Source organism: Amblyraja radiata, chromosome 1, assembly GCF_010909765.2.
Source record: "Amblyraja radiata isolate CabotCenter1 chromosome 1, sAmbRad1.1.pri, whole genome shotgun sequence".
NCBI classification, from domain to species: domain Eukaryota; kingdom Metazoa; phylum Chordata; class Chondrichthyes; order Rajiformes; family Rajidae; genus Amblyraja; species Amblyraja radiata.
The window spans coordinates 160,247,092-160,268,437 of record NC_045956.1 but is presented as its reverse complement, the minus strand read 5'-3'; the positions used below and the strand labels follow the sequence as shown (position 1 = coordinate 160,268,437).

General features: G+C 44.4%; 1 protein-coding gene across 7 annotated transcripts in view; it reads left to right on the top strand.

The window, feature by feature from the left end:
• The window catches only part of ctif (cap binding complex dependent translation initiation factor), a 183,994-nt gene that overhangs the window by 73,637 nt on the left and 89,011 nt on the right, over positions 1-21,346 (top strand). For 5 of the 7 annotated variants that reach the window (XM_033033784.1, XM_033033750.1, XM_033033760.1 and 2 more), the window contains exons 4-6: positions 744-817; positions 6,556-6,663; positions 11,827-11,902. In XM_033033784.1, the coding sequence (XP_032889675.1) occupies positions 744-817; positions 6,556-6,663; positions 11,827-11,902 (258 nt within the window). The remainder of the gene's footprint in view (positions 1-743; positions 818-6,555; positions 6,664-11,826; positions 11,903-21,346) is intronic. The other 2 variants (XM_033033774.1, XM_033033767.1) reach the window with 1 other exon arrangement.

Below are 21,346 nucleotides of genomic sequence, written 5' to 3'. Positions count from 1 at the left end.
GCTATTAAACACAACAATAAATAAGCTCTGAACTACAACAGACTATTATTATTATTATTGCACTATATTTGTTCATTTATTGAGTATGCATGCATGTGTATATATACACACTGAACTTTTTATTCCCGTTATGTTTACATATTCTGTTGTGCTGCAGCAAGCAAGAATTTCATTGTCCAATCTGAGACATATGACAATAAAACACTCTTGACTCTCTTGAGAAAACCACTTGAAGGAAATTACTAAAAAAAAATTAGGATTTAACAAGAAAGGAAAAATTATCAAGGAGCCATGCATAAGAGAGACCCCACTAAACATTATATTGGAGATTTAAATGAAGTTGTATTCCAAATGATGACACAAACAAAATACCTTCAGCCACTCAAACCTTTTTCAACATAGAATCCCCTGATCCTTTAAGAATAACGTGATTAAGGAGATAAGGCTCTAAAGCAAATGCTTTAAAGCCATATCTCTTAAGACCCAGGCCTGACTAAAAACTATAGATTTCAGTTTGGATATTGATTAACATAGCCTTCACAGCATTTTCTGATCACTATGTTAGCGTAGATTATGTATGATTAGGTCCATGAAGTGAAACTTGAATCCAAGATTTCCTGGCTGTGAGTTGATCATTATTGCATGCAGCTTAGAAGCTGAAGGTGCTATGTAATTTTATCATGGGTACCAGAGTCTCTTGTTTGTACTAATTGTTATTTGTGGATGCTTTTCTCTTTTCCTAGATCTGTAACCAGGAGACATCTTACGATATTCTGGGGACAGATATCTGGGCAGTTAACTCCTTTGAAAATATCAGGTATGTACTTTTTTTTGTAAGGATACTTTGAAGTGGTTGTTTCTGACTACTTTCCCCTACTTGTTGTTACTTCAACCATTCCAAACTTTGTGTGGCCTAGTGGCAGGAATAGATGTTTGTGTGTGGACCGCTATTTAGTTGAGGGATAGACACATATATTGCAGGGATATATACAATAGAACTTTTGGATCGGCATGCACACTACAGATTAAAGGCTGATGAGCAAGAGGCATATCAGTGAAAAAAATAATAAATAGGTATTAAAAATATTTTTAAAGAATATTGCGCATTATCTTGCACCCCAAATTATATTGTGCTTCCCCAGAGAACACTGGGGAAGCACAATATAATTCGGGGTGCAAGATAATGCGCAATATTCTTTTAAAATATTTTTAATGCCTATTTATTATTTTTTTTACTGATATGTGTATATGTGAATCAATGGCTGTTGTGTTTGTTCTTTTTAAACCGAAGGAGATGCAATGGAATTTCGTTGCACAGTATTGTGCAATGACAATAAATGTATTCTATTCTATTCTATTCTATTCTATATTAATATTTATGGCAGTGGAAATGTACTTTCTTTATGTAATGTTCTGGGAAGCCCACTGCAATAATAAATGCAGCAAGAGAAACTAAATGTGCAAAACTGTTCGTGCACCTCCCTAAACTGAATAAATGTTTTAACTTTTAAAGACATTTCCAGAGCATTCGATTTTCAATTGACATGAAAGTTGCTGTGAATTCTTGCATTCTAATTGAAATAAAGGATTTAATACTTGGGAGTATTGTTATCCTCAGGGAACTTATTGCTTTCTGGGTTAGCCAGTTCTTTAAATAAATTCAGCTCACAGAAATAGAATCCCCTGATCCTTTAAGAACAAGTGATGTAGGAGATAAATTACATTTATTATCATGCTGTCAAAATGTATCGGTTATTTAAAAAATACTGTTCTGTTACCTGTATTATAAAACCAATTAATTGGAAGAGTAGGGAAAAGAAGTAAGTCTAACAAATGTCCGTCTGTATCCATTGGCTTCCCTCTTGAGGAAATGTGTTTGTGACTCTGGCTTTTTGAGCCTCTTGGGATATCTTCTTTTCATCCTCCCCTTCTCTCTTTTCCATTGCCAATACATTCTGAGCTGTTAGGTTTATGTGTCATTTTGAAGTGAGCTGCAGCTTTTATTCATCCTTGTTCTTCTGCTGTTTGGTTCTATTTATTGTCAGTGCCAAACATTTCAAGGTAGCAAGAAGGCTTGGCCAGCTAATTAGGTGGCAGTGGATGAGATTGGGAACAGGTTTCATCGTGACCTTGGGGTCTTCGGGGAACGGTTCATTTCCTCTTCCATTTCATCTTTTCAAGAATCTCTTACCTTAAATATTTCATTCAATAAATTCGGTGGTAGAACTAGTAATCGCAGAAAAAGTTACACAATTGTATATCAAAAAACGTAGCCAACCTTGCTCAGAGCAGGTGTGCAGAGGTTAGGACTGCCAACTGTCCGTATTCGCCGGGACATCCCGTATATTTGGCAAAATTGGTTTATCCCATACGGGACCGCCCTTGTCCCGTATTTGACTGCTACTACTCAGGTTGAGGGGACTATCGGGTCAGAGCGCCGCATCCGGCCCCGTCTCACCCGTCGCGATGGAGTGCAGCCCGTGGCGCCATCTGTTGGCAGCCTGGACCAAAACTCAGCTGGCCTGCCGGCTGGGCTATGTGTGCCGTCCAGCACCCGCGCCAGCTCATCATTCACCCAGCCACGGCTGAGTCGGTCAACGAATTGCTGTCAGGAATTTGTCCCATATTTTGACCTTTTGTCCCTTATTTGGGAGTGAGAAAGTTGGCAACCCTAGCAGAGGCCCAACCTTCAGAGCATGTCACCTGTCCTTTCAGTCTGCTGAAGGGACTAAATGAGCAGATAAAAACACTAAAGTAAATGGCATATATATAGGAACATAGAAATGTAGAAAACAGATGCAAGAGAGGTCCATAATGGCTATTAAGAGACTTTTAGATAGGCATATGGATTTGTAGTGAATGGAGAGATAAGGATTTTGTGCAGGTGGGTAAGAGCTGGTCTTGGTGTTATGTTTGGCACAGACATCGTGGGCCGGAGGCTCTATTCCTGCACTATACTGTCCTATATTCAAAAGTGTCTCGTGCTTGCTTTGCTATCCAGCAAGATCATAGTTGGTTACCTCATCCACCTTGTAACCTCTTCACCCTTAGTTCCTTTAATGCCCAAAGATTTATCGGTTTCAGCCTTGTGACTCTGTGACTGAAGACCCACAGGCCTCCTAGATGGAGAATTCCAAATACTCATAACACTGTGATTTTAAATAATTTCTCATCGCCTCAATCGTACTAGCATCTCTCATCCCACGGTTTTGTGCTCAGGACTCATCAGCAAGAGGAAACAATACCTTCTTCTAAAATTCAATAGACACAAGTTCATCCTGCTTGATTTCTTCTCATAGGCCAACTCTGTCATTTCTGGAATCAACCTGGTAAATTCTCTGTTATCATTGCCCAGGAATTGGTATCTTCAGTATAGGCACTAAAACTGCACATTTCCCGTTGCATACTCAGAGCACTGTACATTTGCTGCATAAACTTCTTGCAGAATCAGCCCTTCAAGGTACTCACTTGTTTTAGGGATCTAGCAAGTTTTAACTGCTGGAAATTATTTTTGTACTGCTGTAATAATGGCATCTTACCATCTGCTTTCCTAATTTCTTACCATTCATAAATAGTAAATTTTTGTGTTCATAAACACTCACTTCTAGGTCCCTCCAGTCGCCAAGGTTTCCTGCCTTTTTACCACATTGTTTTTCTATCCTTCCTACCTTTCAAAATAATCTTATAATTATAACAAACTTGTTGTATTCTTCTCGCATTCACTTTCCTGCCTAGCTTTGTTTCACCAGACAATGGTGGATGTTGCATTCTCTTATTTAAGTCATTAACGTAGATTGTAGCTAATTCATAGCACAGCAGTATTCCTTGTTGTCCACCCTGACAGAAGCTTTATCAATAATCACATATGTTTGTTCAGCCAGTTGATCATTTCTCTTTCCATGCTAGTAGCCCCAGCTCAATACATAATTTCATGCGCAGTTTAGTTTAGAGATACAGCATGGAGACAGGACCTTTGGCCCACCAACTCCACGCTGACCAACAATTACCCACACACTAGTTTTTTTCCTACATACTAGGGACAATTTACAGAGGCTAATTAACCTACAAACCTGTGCGTCTTTGGAGTATGGGAGGAAACCAGAGCACCCGGAGGAAACCCAAGCGGTCACAGGGAGAATGTGCAAACATCACTCGTAGTCAAGATCAAACCCAGGTCCCTGGCGCTGTAAGGCAGCAACTCTACCGCTGTGCCACTGAACCAACTTTTGCAGCCACAACAAATACTATTATGCATTGATTGCCCCTTTTCTATTTTGCATGCTCTATCACCAAAAACCTCAACATTCTGTCAAATCTAATTTCACTTTTAATCAATCAATCAATCAATCAATCAATCAATCAATCAATCAACCTTTATTGTCATCTTGCAAGCAACAGTTGTACAGTGCAAAATGAAAAGACGTTTCCCAGGGAATAGCGGAGCATCGCACATGAAATTTAAAACATTTCACACATAATACTAAAAACAATCCAGTCCCTGATGGAACAGTATAAATAGTTAAAAGCAGGTAAAACACAACGTTAAAATACAATAAACCAATCATAAAATGTCCGGGGCAGCTGATTTGAGTGGCCAGTGCACACTCATTTGTTCCTTGATTGTCCGCAATTTTGGTATGTACATCTACAACAAAGAGGGAAGCAAAAATATTTGGCTAATATCTTGGTCATTTGCTTATTCCTAAATATAATGTTCTGTATCTACCTCTCCCTCTATGTGATGCAAGTTCACTTTGGAGGGGCTATCTGGTACAGGTGCACAACCTTTTATCCGAAGATCCAAATAACGAAAACCTCCGAATAGCGGCCATTTTTTCGGTCCTTGAAGAAAGGTCCTTGAAAACGTTCACCGAGGGCGGCCCGCAGAGGTGACAGCGGAACCTCCGGTCGGTCCTCGAAGAAAGGGGAACTAAATCCCCATTCATAAAAGAGAAGGTGAGGGTATATTGCGCGGGAGGGTTAATAATTGACAATATGCTGCTGCCTGCCCGCTGAGTTAAAAAGTTCCCACGGTAGACTCACGATACACAGTGTTTCGTGAGTCTTGCGTGGGAACTTTTTAACTCAGCGGGGCAGGCAGCAGCAGATTGTCGCTCGCTTCAGTATCACCCCACCTACACCCCTCTGCTTCCCGGCCATGTGTGTGACCCCTTCCCTCCCCTCTCCAGCTCCCCGCTCATTGCACCGGCGCGGGGGCTTTGCACTGTCTTCAAGTCGGCGATGCCAGCTGGACCAAAGATCTTATAGCTCTGCTATAGGATCTTTGAGCAGGACCGTGCCAGTCACCGGAGACGTCAGGACCAACGGGACACCGACCCCCAGGCCCACTGCAAGCACAGAGATCCCAGAGACCCACAGCCCGCAGCAGCCCAGCCCCGTTCCAACTCCAGAGGAAAACTGCAAACTGACCGGAGACGTCAGGACCACCAGAAGCCGTTCCCCGAGCTGCGCCCCCTCATCGGGACACCGACCCCCAGGCCCACTGCAAGCACGGAGATCCCAGAGACCCACAGCCAACAGCAGCCCAGCCCAGCCCCGCTCCAACTACAGAGGAACCTGGGTTGCGGATGACGGGGCGCAGCTCAGGGCGTCGTAGGGGCCCATCGGGGAGCGGGTTCCTGTTGGTCCTGACGTCTCCGGCCACCTGCCATCCTCCGGGAACTGTACCGCCCTTGCAGGAGAGTGGGGTTGTTTGCAGTTGCAGAGGGAGGGGGCAAGGGCGGTACAGTTCCCAGTCTCAGCTCCAGTCCAGGGGGGTGGCCGGAGACGTCAGGACCAACGGGACACCGACCCCCAGGCCCACTGCAAGCACGGAGATCCCAGAGACCCACATCCAGCAGCAACTCTAGCCCAGCCCCGCTCCAACTCCAGAGGAACACGTAGGGGCAGAAGCTGATGGTGTGCAAGGTACGTCTTGTTCTTGGGGTGGCGGATGAGGGGGCGCAGCTCGGGCTGTGGACAAACTGCCACTTGTCGCCGTAGCGGTCCATCGGGGAGCGGATTCCTCTGGAGTTGGAGGGGGAGGGAGGTATTGTGCTGTTTGATCGCCCCCTGCTATCCCAGGGACAGGGAGACACAGCGGCTTTTTAGACTGGTGGGCAATCACTTCCAAAGTTCTGCCCACACAGTCAGTACACCTCTCCTACACTGCATTTCATACAGACATTTATTCTGCTAGAAAAAACTACATTGAAGACGCAAACTCGCGACCGAGTAACTGCCGGGATCAAGGCGCAAACTCGCGACCTTGCGGATATGAGCCGAGCACTCTACCACTGAGCCAGCCATTAAAATCTACGCTAAAAAATTTCCATTCCGAAGACCGACAAATTCTGAATTACGAAAAGTGTCTGGTCCCAAGGCTTTCGGATAAAAGGTTGTGCACCTGTACTAACACATTCCTCTGAAAAGCAGAGTGATTGATGGAATTTCTCATGTCTCGGCCAGTTCCTTTGGATCCAGAGACCAATTTAAGGACAGCCTAACTGGCCTGTTTCCCAGTAGGTTATAATGTTTGCGGGTTTTCTCTTGCAGTGGAGCAACATGGGATCTGCAACCCGAGAAATTAGATTTCACCACCTCGTTTCATCGAAAGCATTTACAAAACGCTTCAAAGTACCTCCCTCACATTGAGCGAGAAGGGTAAGTATCACTTCTCCGAATGTGAAAAGGGGGATTCTTGACATTTACTCCGGTTGGAGAACCTTCAGCTTGCTTCTTGAAAAGCCTCAAGAGGCCCAAGTTATTATCCATAGCTGCAAGAGCAGTCATGCAGACTGTACTGGACCACTCTCTTTGTTCTTAGGGATTCCCAATGGCCCAGCATAGGTCGGACGTTCTGCCACTTTGTAAGATGCATCCTGTGTTTATTCACTCTTGAATGAGTGTAGCTAACAAGATCAATGTTTATTACCCATTACAGACAATCCTGACATGGTGAGAGTGAAAGTTGTTCACTAACAGCTGATAGGGTTAACATAGAAACATAGAAAATAGGTGCAGGAGGAGGCCATTCGGCTCTTCGAGCCAGCACCGCCATTCATTGTGATCATGGGTGATCGTCCCCTATCAATAACCCGTGCCTGCCTTCTCCCCATATCCCTTGACTCCACTAGCCCCTAGTGCTCTAACTCTCTCTAAAATCCATCGAGTGATTTGGCCTCCACTGCCCTCTATGGCAAGGAATTCAATAAATTCACAACTCTCTGGATGAAAAAGTTTTTTCTCACCGCCGTCTTAAATGACCTCCCCTTTATTCTAAGACTGTGGCTCTTGGTTCTGGACTCGCCCAACATTGGGAACATTTTTCCTGCATCTAGCTTGTCCAGTCCTTTTATAATTTTATATGTTTCTATAAAATTCCCCCTCATCCTTCTAAACTCCAGTGAATACAAGCCTAGTCTTTTCAATCTTTCCTCATGTGACATCCCATCCCAGGGATCAATCTCGTGAATCTACGCTGCACTGCTTCAATCACAAGGATGTCCTTCCTCAAATTAGGAGATCAAAACTGTACACAATCCTCCAGATGTGGTCTCACCAGAGCCCTATACAATTGATGCTGGGGTATTGCAGAATACACCTTTGTTAGCTTGGTTGCAGAAATATCCTTTTCTTGATCTCTGTGCTCCTATCTTTGGGAGGTGGAATCGAACTGAACACGGGCACAGTTTGTATTTGCTTTTGTCATAGAGCATAGGTTTAGGATAAGAGGTAAGAGGATGAGAAGGGATCTGAGGAAGAATGTTTTTCGCCCAGCGGGTGGTTTGAATCTGAATGCACTGCTTGGGTGATAGACACAGGTAGGCCCAAAGATCTTTGGGTAGGCCCACAACATTTAAGAAGAACTTTGAAATTCCATCGCATAAAAGGCTAGGGCCCAAGCGGTGATTAATGGGATTAGCATCGTTGGTTACGATGGATGCCATGGACATGGTGTGTTTCCATATTGTATGGCCAGTTTCCATATTGTATGACTCTGTGACATCAATGTAAAAGGTTTGGTGTTGGGTCAATTCTCCACTTTTGATATTTATTACTGCACATGTAGCACATTCTAAATGCAGAATCGATCATCTCTCTACTTGCTCCCTCTGCTGTAATATGCCATGATCATTTTCTTCAGCAGCACCCTCTGGGTAAGATCAGGAATTAAGTTCTCAGTTATGGACCCACATCATTCTAGCAGTTGCATTTTTACTATCAAGCAAACTATCAAAAAAAAAAGTCTTGCTGGAGGAACTCAGTGGGTCGGGCAGCATCTGACGATGAAAATAAACGGTTGACAATTCCATGCAATATCGTGTCTGAAGGCTAGGAGATAGCCAATATAAAGAGGTGAGGGGGAAGGGTGCAGCAAAAGCAATCCATTGATAGTTGGATCCGGAAGAGGAGCTTTGGCCATGTAGACTAGCCATGATCATTTTAAATGGAAGGTTAGACTAGAAGGGGCAGGTGGCCTCCAACTCCTCCTATTTGACACCAAAATTGGTAGTATAATGAACAGTGGAGAAGGATACCTAAGTTTCCAACAGGATCTAGATCAGTTGGGAAGGTGTGCCAAGGAATGGGAAATGGAATTGAACTCTGAAAAGTGTGAGGTGTTTCACTTTGCTATATCAAGCCAGGGCATGACTTGGCCGGTAGATTGTAGAGCCCTGGAGAGTGCTGCAGAACAGAGTGATCTAAGAGTGCAAGTACATAGTTCCCTGGACATGGCGTTCCAGTGGACAGGATGGTGAAGAAGGCATTTGGCACGCTGCCCTTCTGGGAAAGTATTAAGTACAGAGGTTGGGGTGTTATAATACAGCAGTACAAATAATTGGTGAGAATACACTTGAAATACTGCATGCTGTTCTGGTCACACAGCTGTGGAAAGTTGCAGAAGTGATTTACCAGGATGCTACCTGGACATGTAGGCTTGGGTTATAGGGAGGTTGGATAGGCTCGTACTTTTTTTTGGAGCGTGGGAGGCTGAGGGTGACTGCGTTGAAATTTACACATTTTTTGTGAGGGGCTTGGATAAAGTGAATGCCTGCAGTCCTTTTTCTCAGGATGGAGAAATCTAAAATAGACGGCATACGCTTTAGGTGAGAGGAGGAAATTAAGAGAGACCTTGATGATCTGACCCCTTAAAATTATAACTTTTAAAAGACATTTGGGCATATACATGGATAGAAGGTGTTTAGAAAGATGTGGGTGAAATGCCAGCAAATGGGAATGGCCCAGATTACTAACTTGGTTGACGCTGAATATTGGCCGAAAGGTCTGCTTCTGTGCTACATGACTCTATTTTCTTGTGTTCTTTCATTGTATTTTGCATCACATAGAAACATAGAAACATAGAAATTAGGTGCAGGAGTAGGCCATTCGGCCCTTCGAGCCTGCACCGCCATTCAATATGATCATGGCTGATCATCCGACTCAGTATCCCGTACCTGCCTTCTCTCCATACCCTCTGATCCCCTTAGCCACAAGGGCCACATCTAACTCCCTCTTAAATATAGCCAATGAACTGGCCTCGACTACCCTCTGTGGCAGGGAGTTCCAGAGATTCACCACTCTCTGTGTGAAAAAAGTTCTTCTCATCTCGGTTTTAAAGGATTTCCCCCTTATCCTTAAGCTGTGACCCCTTGTCCTGGACTTCCCCAACATCGGGAGCAATCTTCCTGCATCTAGCCTGTCCAACCCCTTAAGAATTTTGTAAGTTTCTATAAGATCCCCTCTCAATCTCCTAAATTCTAGAGAGTATAAACCAAGTCTATCCAGTCTTTCTTCATAAGACAGTCCTGACATCCCAGGAATCAGTCTGGTGAACCTTCTCTGCACTCCCTCTATGGCAATAATGTCCTTCCTCAGATTTGGAGACCAAAACTGTACATCACTTGTTCCCTAACCCAGTCTGAGTGCTGTCATATTGTAGTTCCTCTCACATTTTTAGCTCCCAGTTATCTTGTACCTCCAATTGCTCCTTCTGTTATCCTCTCCCTATTTAAGTCGAATTTTAGCCTTATTTCTTCACTTCTTCCACATCTGCCCTCCACTACATTTAATCCCTCAAAAGACATCAGAGCTTACCACACCCCTGGCATCTTATGGCAATCCTGTAAATATTGACTTCCACCTGCCTACGTACCGAAGAAAACAAAGTAAATTTGTGACATTTGGTCCCACCTTGTATAATGGTCCTAACTTGTCAGTCAATAGTCCCAACTTGTGTAGGAAGGAACTGCAAATGCTGGTTTACATCGAAGATAAATACAAACCGCTGGTGTAACTCAGAGGGACGGGCAGCATCTCTGGAGAGAAGGAATGGGTGACATTTTGGGTCGAGCTCTTAGTCTAAAGAAGGGTCTCGACCCGAAACATCACCCATTCCTTCTCTCCAGAGATGTTGCCTGTCCCGCTGAGTTACTCCAGCATTTTGTGTATATAATAGTCCTAACTTGTCAGTCACTCCTGCCTCCCTTATAAAGATGATCATCCAGCCTGGTCTAATTTAACTGTGAAAGTAACCACGTTCTGTCACAATCCAAGCCCATTTAATGAATAGCTTAATTTCTGTAGCCCATTAATACTGCATCTATTGCTTGATAAAACTGATGGTGCGTGCTGACCATGCAGGCATATTCCCCTTTATTAATGGAAATCTCTTGTCTTGACCCACTCTGTTTCACCATGGCGCCACTTCTTCACCTCGTACACTTGCGCTGCTCTGTGTCTTAGGTTGTTGTAAATGCTGCATTTGATTGATCCAAGAGAAAAATGGAGAGAACCAAGAGAGAAAAAAACCTGTGGATGGATCATTAGAAAAGGGCAGCATAGTGGCACTGTGGTAGAGTTGCTGCTTTACAGCGCCAGAGACCCAGGCTCGATCCTGACCACATGTGCTGTCTGTACGGAGTTTTTACTTTCTCCACGTGACCGCGTGGGTTTTCTCTGGGTGCTCTGAATTCCTCCCTCATTCCAAAAACATACAGGTTTCTAGGTCAATTGGCTTCCGTAAAATTGTCCCAAGTGTGTAGCATAGTTCTGGTGTACAGGGATCACTGGTCGGTGCGGACTCGGCTCGGCGGTCCATGCTGTAGCTCTAAACTAAGCTAATCTATTCTCTGTGGTACATTCTGGCTTTACACCATTTTACTGTACTCGCCAACCCCCATACAACCATCTTCACACCATAAGCAGATGGTTATATTGATATAATTCGGCCCCATACACTACATTGGAAAATCCTTTGGTTTGTAAACAAGTGCAATCTATTCTTTTGTTATCTGGAGGACTTGATAGGTTGCCATGTGAACACGTTGAGCCTGCTTGGAGGGAGAAAGTGCAGTTGCTAAAGAAACATCTTGCAGCAAGTCACCTCTGATACCACTTCCGTTGGTATCCTGGGAGACTATCTTCCAATTTTGAAATCAGTTTCAAATTTGCTGTGCTGGTTCAGCAGAGAGTGGGCAGCCATGCTGGAGTTGAACAGGGAATTCATTTTTCCATTTCATTGGGTGTCAATAAGTGACCTAACAGACTGCACTCAAGGAACTGAATAAATTCAACAGTGGTTGGGGAAATTAAATTGCAGAAATTGAAGGGATGAAAAGTGAAATTGAAATAGAGAGTGGTATTTTTTCTAAACTGATTAATCCGCTTTCTTCAGAATTGTTGTTGTTGTTCGTTTTGGGGGCTATTAATCACCAGAGGAATACCGAGTTGTACTTGTCAATGCTCTCTCTATCTTCTTCCTGAAATAATTGCTTTGTGCGGTGAGTATTTCCTAATGCTGCTACTCATGTTTTATTTGTGCAGAATGGTGAAAGGGAAGTTTGAAGAGGACAGGAACATTACTTTGAATGATCTGGACAAAGTGCTGCCTGTGAGGACGGTAGGTTCTGCATCACAGACTAGAAAATCTCTTTGCATTCACCACTTTTGCTGTTAATTCAGAACCAGTTAAAATTGTGTTTTTTTTTAAATGACATTTTAATGCACATTTTGTTGCCTTTGGTATTCTAAAACACCATACAGCCAACCAAGGAATTTAAATGTGTGGTCACTATTGTAATGTGAATTTAAATGTGTGGTCACTATTGTATAAGAAATGTAACTTCAGATTTTCATGTAGTCATCTCCCACAAACAACAAACCTGATAACAACCAGTGGATGGGGTGTGGAACAAGATTCTACAGTTTCAATTGGAAACGATTTGGGCGTAATCATTCCTTGGATCTACAATTCCAGGAGTTGGATGCTCATTACACTGCAATACTTACAGAAATGTCAAACAGTGGGGGGATTGGCACTGAATTTTCTAATGGCCGTTATGTATGTGGCCTGTTTTGCCATCTGTCCTGTTTAGTGTACAACTCATTTGTAAGTCTATGCGAGTCCATAGCTCTCTGAAAGTGGCAACACGAGTGGTAGCACCCGTCAATGGGGCTGGTAAAGAACACTTATGGCATGGTCTTCATTGACTATAAAAATGTAGGGAAGTCATGTTGCAGCTGTATGAATCTTGCGTTTGGCCACATTTGGAGTATTGGGTGCAATTCCAATGGCCACGTTACAGGAATGATATGGAGCCTTTGGTGAGGGTGCAGAAGAGTTTCATCAGGATTTTGCATAAAACATGAGATGCCTAGATAGGGTAGATAGTAAGTCTTTCTCCCATGGTGAAAATGTCCAAAATTAGATGGTACAGCTTTAAGGTGAGAGGAGGAAAGTTTAAGAGATTTACATGACAAGTTTTTTACACCGAGAATATTAAATGCCTGGATGCGCTGCCAGGGGTGGTGGGAGCATATACGATAGAGGCATTTGAACAGGCACATGAAAAAGCAGGGAATAGAGAGGTATGGACCATATACAGGCAGATGGTATTAGTTTAATTAGGCATCAAGATCAGCACAGCCATAGTGAACTGAAGAGCCTGTTCCCGTACTGTACTGTTCTTTGTTCTATGTTCTATATTTGTAGTTCTGCACAAAATGAACTGAATCTTAATATAATGAAGAAAATTAGATCAAAAATGGCATTACTGAACATTCCTGAGGAGGAGTTAATTCAGGCAGATTGGCCCTTCAATGGGATCAGGATCAATTTGGAACAAGGAGTCTGTTGCAGACTTCTTGCTCAAATAGTGGACTCTATTGTTAGAAATCTGTTCAAGTCCATAATGTGCGCTAAGGCTATTTGGCACATTGAGAAATGCAATCCATCAGGGTCAGTCAGCACAATGACAAAAGGCAGGCTGTGCATGACTTGCCTTAAGAATTTCCTTGGAGAAACACCAGAGATGATAGATGAGGAAAATGCAGTGGGTTTGCATGTTTTTTTTTTCAAAAACGGTTCAGTGTGGTTTCATAAGACACACATGACTGTGAATAAAATATACGATGAGGAATATTTTTATATTAAAAAAATGTATTGAACAGTTTTTAAGTTTTAAGGAGGATGGGGACCGGTGGGGACCGGTGGGGGGGGGGCAGAGAAGTGCTTACAATGGTGAGACAAATCAGTGGGAGATTTAAATATAATCTATTCTTTAAACGTGAAATGAACCAAAAACTTATAACTAACTAGACCAAGGGGGACCCGTTGGGTCCCGTTGCGGGGGGGCGGGGGGGCAGCCTGCAGCAACACACACGCTAACCACCCTGATATTATATTAATATTATTCATTGGCTCCCTTTAACCCATCCCCGCCCTATCCACTGACACATAGCCCCCCAGAGAGAGAGAGGGGGCAGAGACAGAGGGGCAGAGAAAGAGAGAGGGGGGGAGGGGGAGAGGGAGGAAGAGGAGGATGGAGGGGGGAGAGGAGGCTTCGGAAGCCCAATCAAATTACTGTGTGTTCAGCGGCTTCAATCCAGAGCCCAGGGGTGGAGGGCGGCTGGGCTGTGGGAGGGGCACGGCGGGGCGGACGGCTGGCCGAGTGCGAGTTGACTGCAAGTTGGGGTGGGGGGGGTTAACGTAACTCGCAGCTCGTGCAAAAACAGTGCGCGGCAGGCTGCGCTTTGAAAACTTTGCGCAGCTGGCCGCGAGGAGCAGAGCCATTGTGACGTCATCAGCTCGTAAGCTTTCAAAAAGATCTCAGATTTGTGAAAAATTTTAATAAAAAACTCGGGGAAATAATGAATCAAATTTTCAGATGAGGCGATTTTTGAGATCATGAGGTAAATCTCTATCGGAATATGTAAAAATGTCACCGTTAGCGCGTCGTGTTGTCCATGAGATGTGAATCAAAGTCAAACACACACACACACACCCACACACACACACACACACACACACACACACACACACACACACACACACACACACCACCACCACCCCCCCACCACCACCACCCCCCCCCCACCACCACCACCACCACCCCCCCCCCCCCCCCCCCCCGCAATATTCCACCTCTCCACCAATTCCAATATTAGTGGCCAGTGGGGGAGGGGAGGCGTTTTTTTCTAAAATCAATATAAAGCGCAAACAGGAAGTGGTCAAGATTAGATTTCTAATTATATAGAAAGCAAGGCAACCTTAATTAGGCAAGGCAACTTTAATTAGGCAACACAGCTTTAGCATTTCCTAGCCAAAGGCAACACAGCTTTAGCATTTCCTAGCCAAAGGCAACACAGCTTTAGCATTTCCAAACCAAAGGCAACATAGCTTTAGCATTTCCAAACTATCTTTTCAAACCACATTAAGGGCACTGACAGGTCAGTAAAACCACTCACAGTTTAGTAGACATATGTTCAGTGTTAGTCACAGCTCAGACTGAGAGACGTGACCCTCTTGCTCCCCCACTTGCAGAGACTGACTGAGGCACTCAACACTTCCGGGTTTTATAGTCCCTCCGGAGGGGCGTGGCCTTCAGGAGAGCGAATCTCAACATTTTTTAAACACTAATAAACTCTTTTATTTTTCATCGATGGGAAAAATCCTCTTGTCCTGCGCAGCGGAGGGTGACTGAGTAAGATGGCCAAAAATCACAGCTGTAAGTGGCAGCATTTTTTCTAAAATCAATATACAGAACAACAGGAAGTGGTCAAGATCAGACTTTTAGTAATATACTAGACCAAGTGCAGACCCGTTGGGTCTGTTCCCCCAACGTGTGGTTGTGGGGGGGGGGGGGGGAGGCGGCATGCAGCGTCACACACTAACTACCCCCCCCCCCTCCCGCACTCACGCTAGTGGAGGGGAGGAGGGGGGAGAGAGAGAGAGGGGGAGGAGAGAGTGGGGGAGAGGGGGGGGGGAAGGAGAGAGGGAGAGAGGGGGGGGGGAGAGGAGGAGAGGGAGGGAGAGGAGAGGGGGGTGAGAGGATAGGGAGAGGAGGGGGGGGGGGGAGAGGAGGAGAGGGAGGAGAGGAGAGGGAGGGGGGGGGGGGGAGAGGGAGGGGGGGAGGAGGAGAGGGGGGGAGGAGGAGAGGGAGGGGGGGGGAGAGAGAGAGAGTGCCTTTTTACTTCAACCCAAACCCAAACAACTATTTGCAGGCAGTGCTTTTTTTACCTCTAACCATATTTTCATTTTCAAACCAAATTAAGGGTACTCACAGTGCTGTAGACATTTGTCAGTGTCATTCAAAGCTCTGATTGAGGCACACCACTTGCAGAGACTGATTGAGGCACACCACTTGCAGAGACTGATTGAGGCACACCACTTGCAGAGACTGATTGAGGCACACCACTTGCAGAGACTGATTGAGGCACACCACTTCCTGGTTTTATAGTCGCTCCCCCTCCCTCCAGCAGGGGCAGCAGAGAGAATGGGGAATGTTGTAAAAACATTAATATCTCTGTCAATTTTCATCGACGGGAAAAATCCTCGGCACACACGCGGCGGAGGGGGGCTCTGAGCGAGGTGGCCAAAAATGACGGCCGTAGGTGGCGGCGTACTCTCGGAAATCGCAGCACAGAAAGCCGAAACCGGTCAAGAACAGAGTTTTAGTAATATAGATAAGATAAGATGTATAGAAACATAGAAAATTGGTACAGGAGTAGGCTATTTGGCCCTTTGAGCCAGTACCACCATTCAATATGATCATCCATAATCAGTACCCTGTTCCTGCTTTGACCCTATATCCCTTGTTTCCGTTAGCCCTCAGAGCTATATCTAACTCTCTCTTGAATCCAATGAATTGGCCTCCACAGCCTTCTGTGGCAGAGAATTCCACAGATTCACAACTCTCTGGGTGAAAAAGATTTTCCTCATCTCAGTCCTAAATGGCATACCCCTTATTCCTAAACTGTGACCCCTGGTTCTGGACTCCTCCAACATGGGGAACATTTTTCCTGCATCTATCCTGTCCAATCCCTTAAGAATTCTATATGTTTCTATAAAATATCCTCTCATCCTTCTAAATTCCAGTGATTATAAGCCCAGTCAATCCATTCTTTCATTATATGTCAGTCCCGCCATCCCGGGAATTAATCTAGTGAACCCATGCTGCACTCCCTCATTAGCAAGAATGTCCTTCCTCAAATTAGGAGACCAAAACAGCACACAATACTCCAGGTGTGGTCTCACCAGGGTCTTGTACAACTGTAGTAGGACCTCCTTGCTCGTATACTCAAATCCTCTCGCAATGAAGGCCAACATGCCATTAGCTTTCTTCACTGCCTGCTGTACCTGCATGCTTACTTTCAGTGACTAATGTACAAAGACACCTAGGTCTCGTTGCACCTCCACTTTTCCTAATGTGACACCATTTGGATAATAATCATCCTCCTTGTTCTTGCCACCAAAGTGGATAACCTCGCATTTATCCACATTATTTCTGCATCTGCCATGCATCTGCCCACTCACCCAACATATCCAAGTCACCCCTTAGCCTCATAGCATCCTCCTCGCAGCTCACACTGCCACTCAGCTTTGTGTCATCTGCAAACTTTGAGATGTTATATTTAATTCCTTTGTCTAAATCATTTATATATATTGTAAATAACTGGTGTCCCAGCACTGAGTATTGCCTGCCATTCTGAAAAGGACCTGTTAATCCCTACTCTTTGCTTCCTGTCTGCCAACCAGTTCTCTATCCATGACAATACCCTACCCCCAATACCATGTGCTCTAATTTTACATAGTATCTCTTGTATGGGACCTTGTCAAAAGCTTTTTGAAAGTCCAGATCCACCACATCCACTGGCTCTCCCTTATCCATTCTACTTGTTACATCCTAAAAAAATTCTAGAAGATTAGTCTGGCACGATTTCCCGTTAATAAATCCATGCTGACTTTGACCGATCCTCTCACTGCTTTCCAAATGCATTATTACATCTTTAATAATTGACTCAGCATCTTCCTCACTACCGTTATCAGGCTAACTGGTCTATAATTCCCTGTTTTCTCTCTTCCTCCTTTCTTAAACAGTGGGGTTACTTTAGCTACCCTCCAGTCCACAGGAACTGATCCAGAGTCTATAGGACATTTGAAAATGATCTGCATCCACGATTTTTAGGGCCACCTCTTTGAGTACCCTGGGATGCAGACAAATCAGGCCCTGGGGATTTATCTGCCTTCAGTCCCAACAGTTTACCAAACACCATTTCATGACTAGTTGCAGTTCTTTCCTACCATTTCATGACTAATGTGAAATTCCTTCAGTTCCTCCATCACACTAGATCCTCAGTGCCCTAGTAATTCTGGGAGATTGTGTCTTCCTTAGTGAAGACAGAACCAATGTACTTGTTTAACTCATCTGCCATTTCCTGTTTCTGACTGTAAGGGACCTTCATTTGTCTTCACTAACCTTAGTGCTGTTGGCTATACAGTAGCCTCAATGCCTCATTGCCCAACTTCTATACTCAAAACCCTGACTGGTGAAGGCTAGTATACCAACAACCTTCTTTACTGTGTAAGAAGGAACTGCAGATGCTGGTTTAAACCGAAGGTAGACACAAAAAGCTGGAGTAACTCAGCGGGACAGGCAGCATCTCTGGAGAGAAGGAATGGGTGATGTTTTGGGACGAGACCCTTTTTCTGACTGGTTAGGGATAAGGGAAAAGAGAGTTATAGATGGTGATGTGGAGAGCTAATCCAGGGCGGTGCCTGGTAGATCCATTGTTGCAGAGGGAAGGTGTGATCTGAAGAGAAACAATGAAGAGAACTGTGGAACTGGTAAAATGACAAGAGTGGAGGAAGGGGACAAGGGGGGAGAGGGGAGTGTGAGAAAGTTACTTAAAGTTTGAAAGTTCAATGAGAGAGGGAATGCAAGGGTTAATTGAAATTGGAGAAAGCAATATGCATACTGCTGGATTGTAAGCTGCTCAAGTGAAATATGAGGTGTTGTTCTTCCAATTTGCACTGGGCCTCACTCTGACAGTGGAGGAACGCCGGAATAGAAAGGTCAGTGTGGGAAAGGGAAGGGGAGTTGAAATGGCTGACAACCAGCAGATCCTGTAGGCTTAGGCGGATCGAATGTAAGTGTTCATCGAAACGGGTCGCCGAGTCTACGTTTAGAACCCACATTGGGAACACTGGATGCCTCGTTGGAATAATGTAGGTAGTCATTAGTGTAGGAAATTGGATGGGGAATTAAAATGCAAGCAAGTGGAAGCTTGGGGGTCACCCCCACAGACTGAACAAAGATGCTCTGCAAAACGGTCACCTAAACTGTGTACGGCTTCTCCAGAATGAAGGAGATCAAGGGGGTCAAATGAGATGGAGGAACTGAGTGAAATCCAGGTTAGCCGGGAAGTGGTGTTAGGTAAATTGAATGGATTAAAGGCCGATAAATCCCCAGGGCCAGGTAGGCTGCATCCCAGAGTACTTAAGGAAGTAACCCCAGAAACAGTGGATGCATTAGTGATAATTTTTCAAAACTCTTTAGATTCTGGAGTAGTTCCTGAGGATTGGAGGATAGCTAATGTAACCCCACTTTTTAAAAAGTGAGGGAGAGAGAAAACGGGGAATTTCAGACCAGTTAGTCTAACATCGGTAGTGGGGAAACTGCTAGAATCAGTTATTGAAGATGGGATAGCAGCACATTTGGAAAGTGGTGAAATCATTGGACTAAGTCAGCATGGATTTATGAAGGGTAAATCATGTCTGACGAATCTTATAGAATTTTTCGAGGATGTAACTAGTAGAGTGGATAAGGGAGAACCAGTGGATGTGTTATATCTGGACTTTCAGAAGGCTTTCGACAAGGTCCCACATAAGAGATTGGTATACAAACTTAAAGCACACGGTATTGGGGGTTCAGTATTGATGTGGATAGAGAACTGGCTGGCAGACAGGAAGCAAAGAGTAGGAGTAAACGAGTCCTTTTCACAATGGCAGGCAGTGACTAGTGGGGCACCGCAAGGCTCAGTGCTGGGACCCCAGCTATTTACAATATATATTAATGATTTGGACGAGGGAATTGAATGCAACATCTCCAAGTTTGCGGATGACACGAAGCTGGGGGGCAGTGTTAGCTGTGAGGAGGATGCTAGGAGGCTGCAAGGTGACTTGGATAGGCTGGGTGAGTGGGCAAATGCATGACAGATGCAGTATAATGTGGAGGTTATCCACTTTGGTGGCAAAAACAGGAAAGTAGACTATTATTTGAATGGTGGCCGATTAGGAAAAGGGGAGATGCAACGAGACCTGGGTGTCATGGTACACCAGTCATTGAAAGTAGGCATGCAGGTGCAGCAGGCAGTGAAGAAAGCGAATGGTATGTCAGCATTCATAGCAAAAGGATTTGAGTATAGGAGCAGGGAGGTTCTACTGCAGTTGTACAGGGTCTTGGTGAGACCACACCTGGAGTATTGCGTACAGATTTGGTCTCCTAATCTGAGGAAAGACATTCTTGCCATAGAGGGAGTACAGAGAAGGTTCACCAGACTGATTCCTGGGATGTCAGGACTTTCATATGAAGAAAGACTGGATAGACTCGGCTTGTACTCGCTAGAATTTAGAAGATTGAGGGGGGATCTTATAGAAACTTACAAAATTCTTATGGGGTTGAACAGGCTAGATGCAGGAAGATTGTTCCCGATGTTGGGGAAGTGCAGAACAAGGGGTCACAGTTTAAGGATAAGGGGGAAATCGTTTAGGACCGAGATGAGGAAAACATTTTTCACACAGAGAGTGGTGACTCTCTGGAATTCTCTGCCACAGAAGGTAGTTGAGGCCAGTTCATTGGCTATATTTAAGAGGGAGTGGCCCTTGTGGCTAAAGGGATCAGGGGGTATGGAGAGAAGGTAGGTACAGGATACTGAGTTGGATGATCAGCCATGATCATATTGAATGGCGGTGCAGGCTCGAAGGGCCGAATGGCCTACTCCTGCACCTCTTTTCTATGTTTCTATCATACTGTGCACAGAAAGTAATCAATCAGAATTGCTGCTTCACACGGAACGATTCTTTGAGTTCCTCGATGAAGGAAAAGGGTAAAAGCAAATTTAGTTGCCTCTCCTGTGGTGTAATGAAAAAGAGAATAGCTGGTGGAGGTGGAATAGCAAAGAGTTATAAAGGAAATGCTGATATTGGATAGGAAAGGGAAGAAGGATTTGATGGTGAAGTCTCATTGAAGGTGTTGTTGGAAATTGCAGAACATTGAATATAGAAGCCAGTGGATTGGAAAGTGAGAATTGGAGAACTCTGTTCTTGTTCCGATTGGAAGAAAAAAGCGGAAGAACAGGGGTGCAGGAAATGTGATTTTATTGAATGCTCTGTCAACAATATGAAGCCCTGGTGAGGAAAAAATGAAGACCTGAATAATGCAGTGGCTTGCAAAAGTTTTCATACCCCTTGAACTTTTCCACATTTTGTCACGTTACAACCACAAATGTAAATGTATTTTATTGGGATTTTATGTGATAGACCAACACAAAGTGGTGCATAATTGTGAAGTGGAAGGAAAATGGTTTTCAAACTTTTTTACAAATAAAAATCTGAAAAGTGTGGCGTGCAAAAGTATTCAGCCCCCCTGAGTCAATACTTTGTAGAACCACCTTTCGCTGCAATTACAGCTGCAAGTCTTTTGGGGTATGTCTCTTCCAGCTTTGCACATCTAGAGACTGAAATGTTTGCCCATTCTTCTTTGCAAAATAGCTCAAGCTCAGTCAGATTGGATGGAGAGCGTCTGTGAACAGCAATTTTCAAGTCTTGCCAGAGATTCTCAATTGGATTTAGGTCTGGACTTTGACTGGGCCATTCTAACACATGAATATGCTTTGATCTAAACCATTCCATTGTAGCTCTGGCTGTATGTTTAGGGTCGTTGTCCTGCTGGAAGGTGAACCTCCGCCCCAGTCTCAAGTCTTTTGCAGACTCTAACAGGTTTTCTTCCAAGATTGCCCTGTATTTGGCTCCATCCATCTTCCCATCAACTCTGACCAGCTTCCC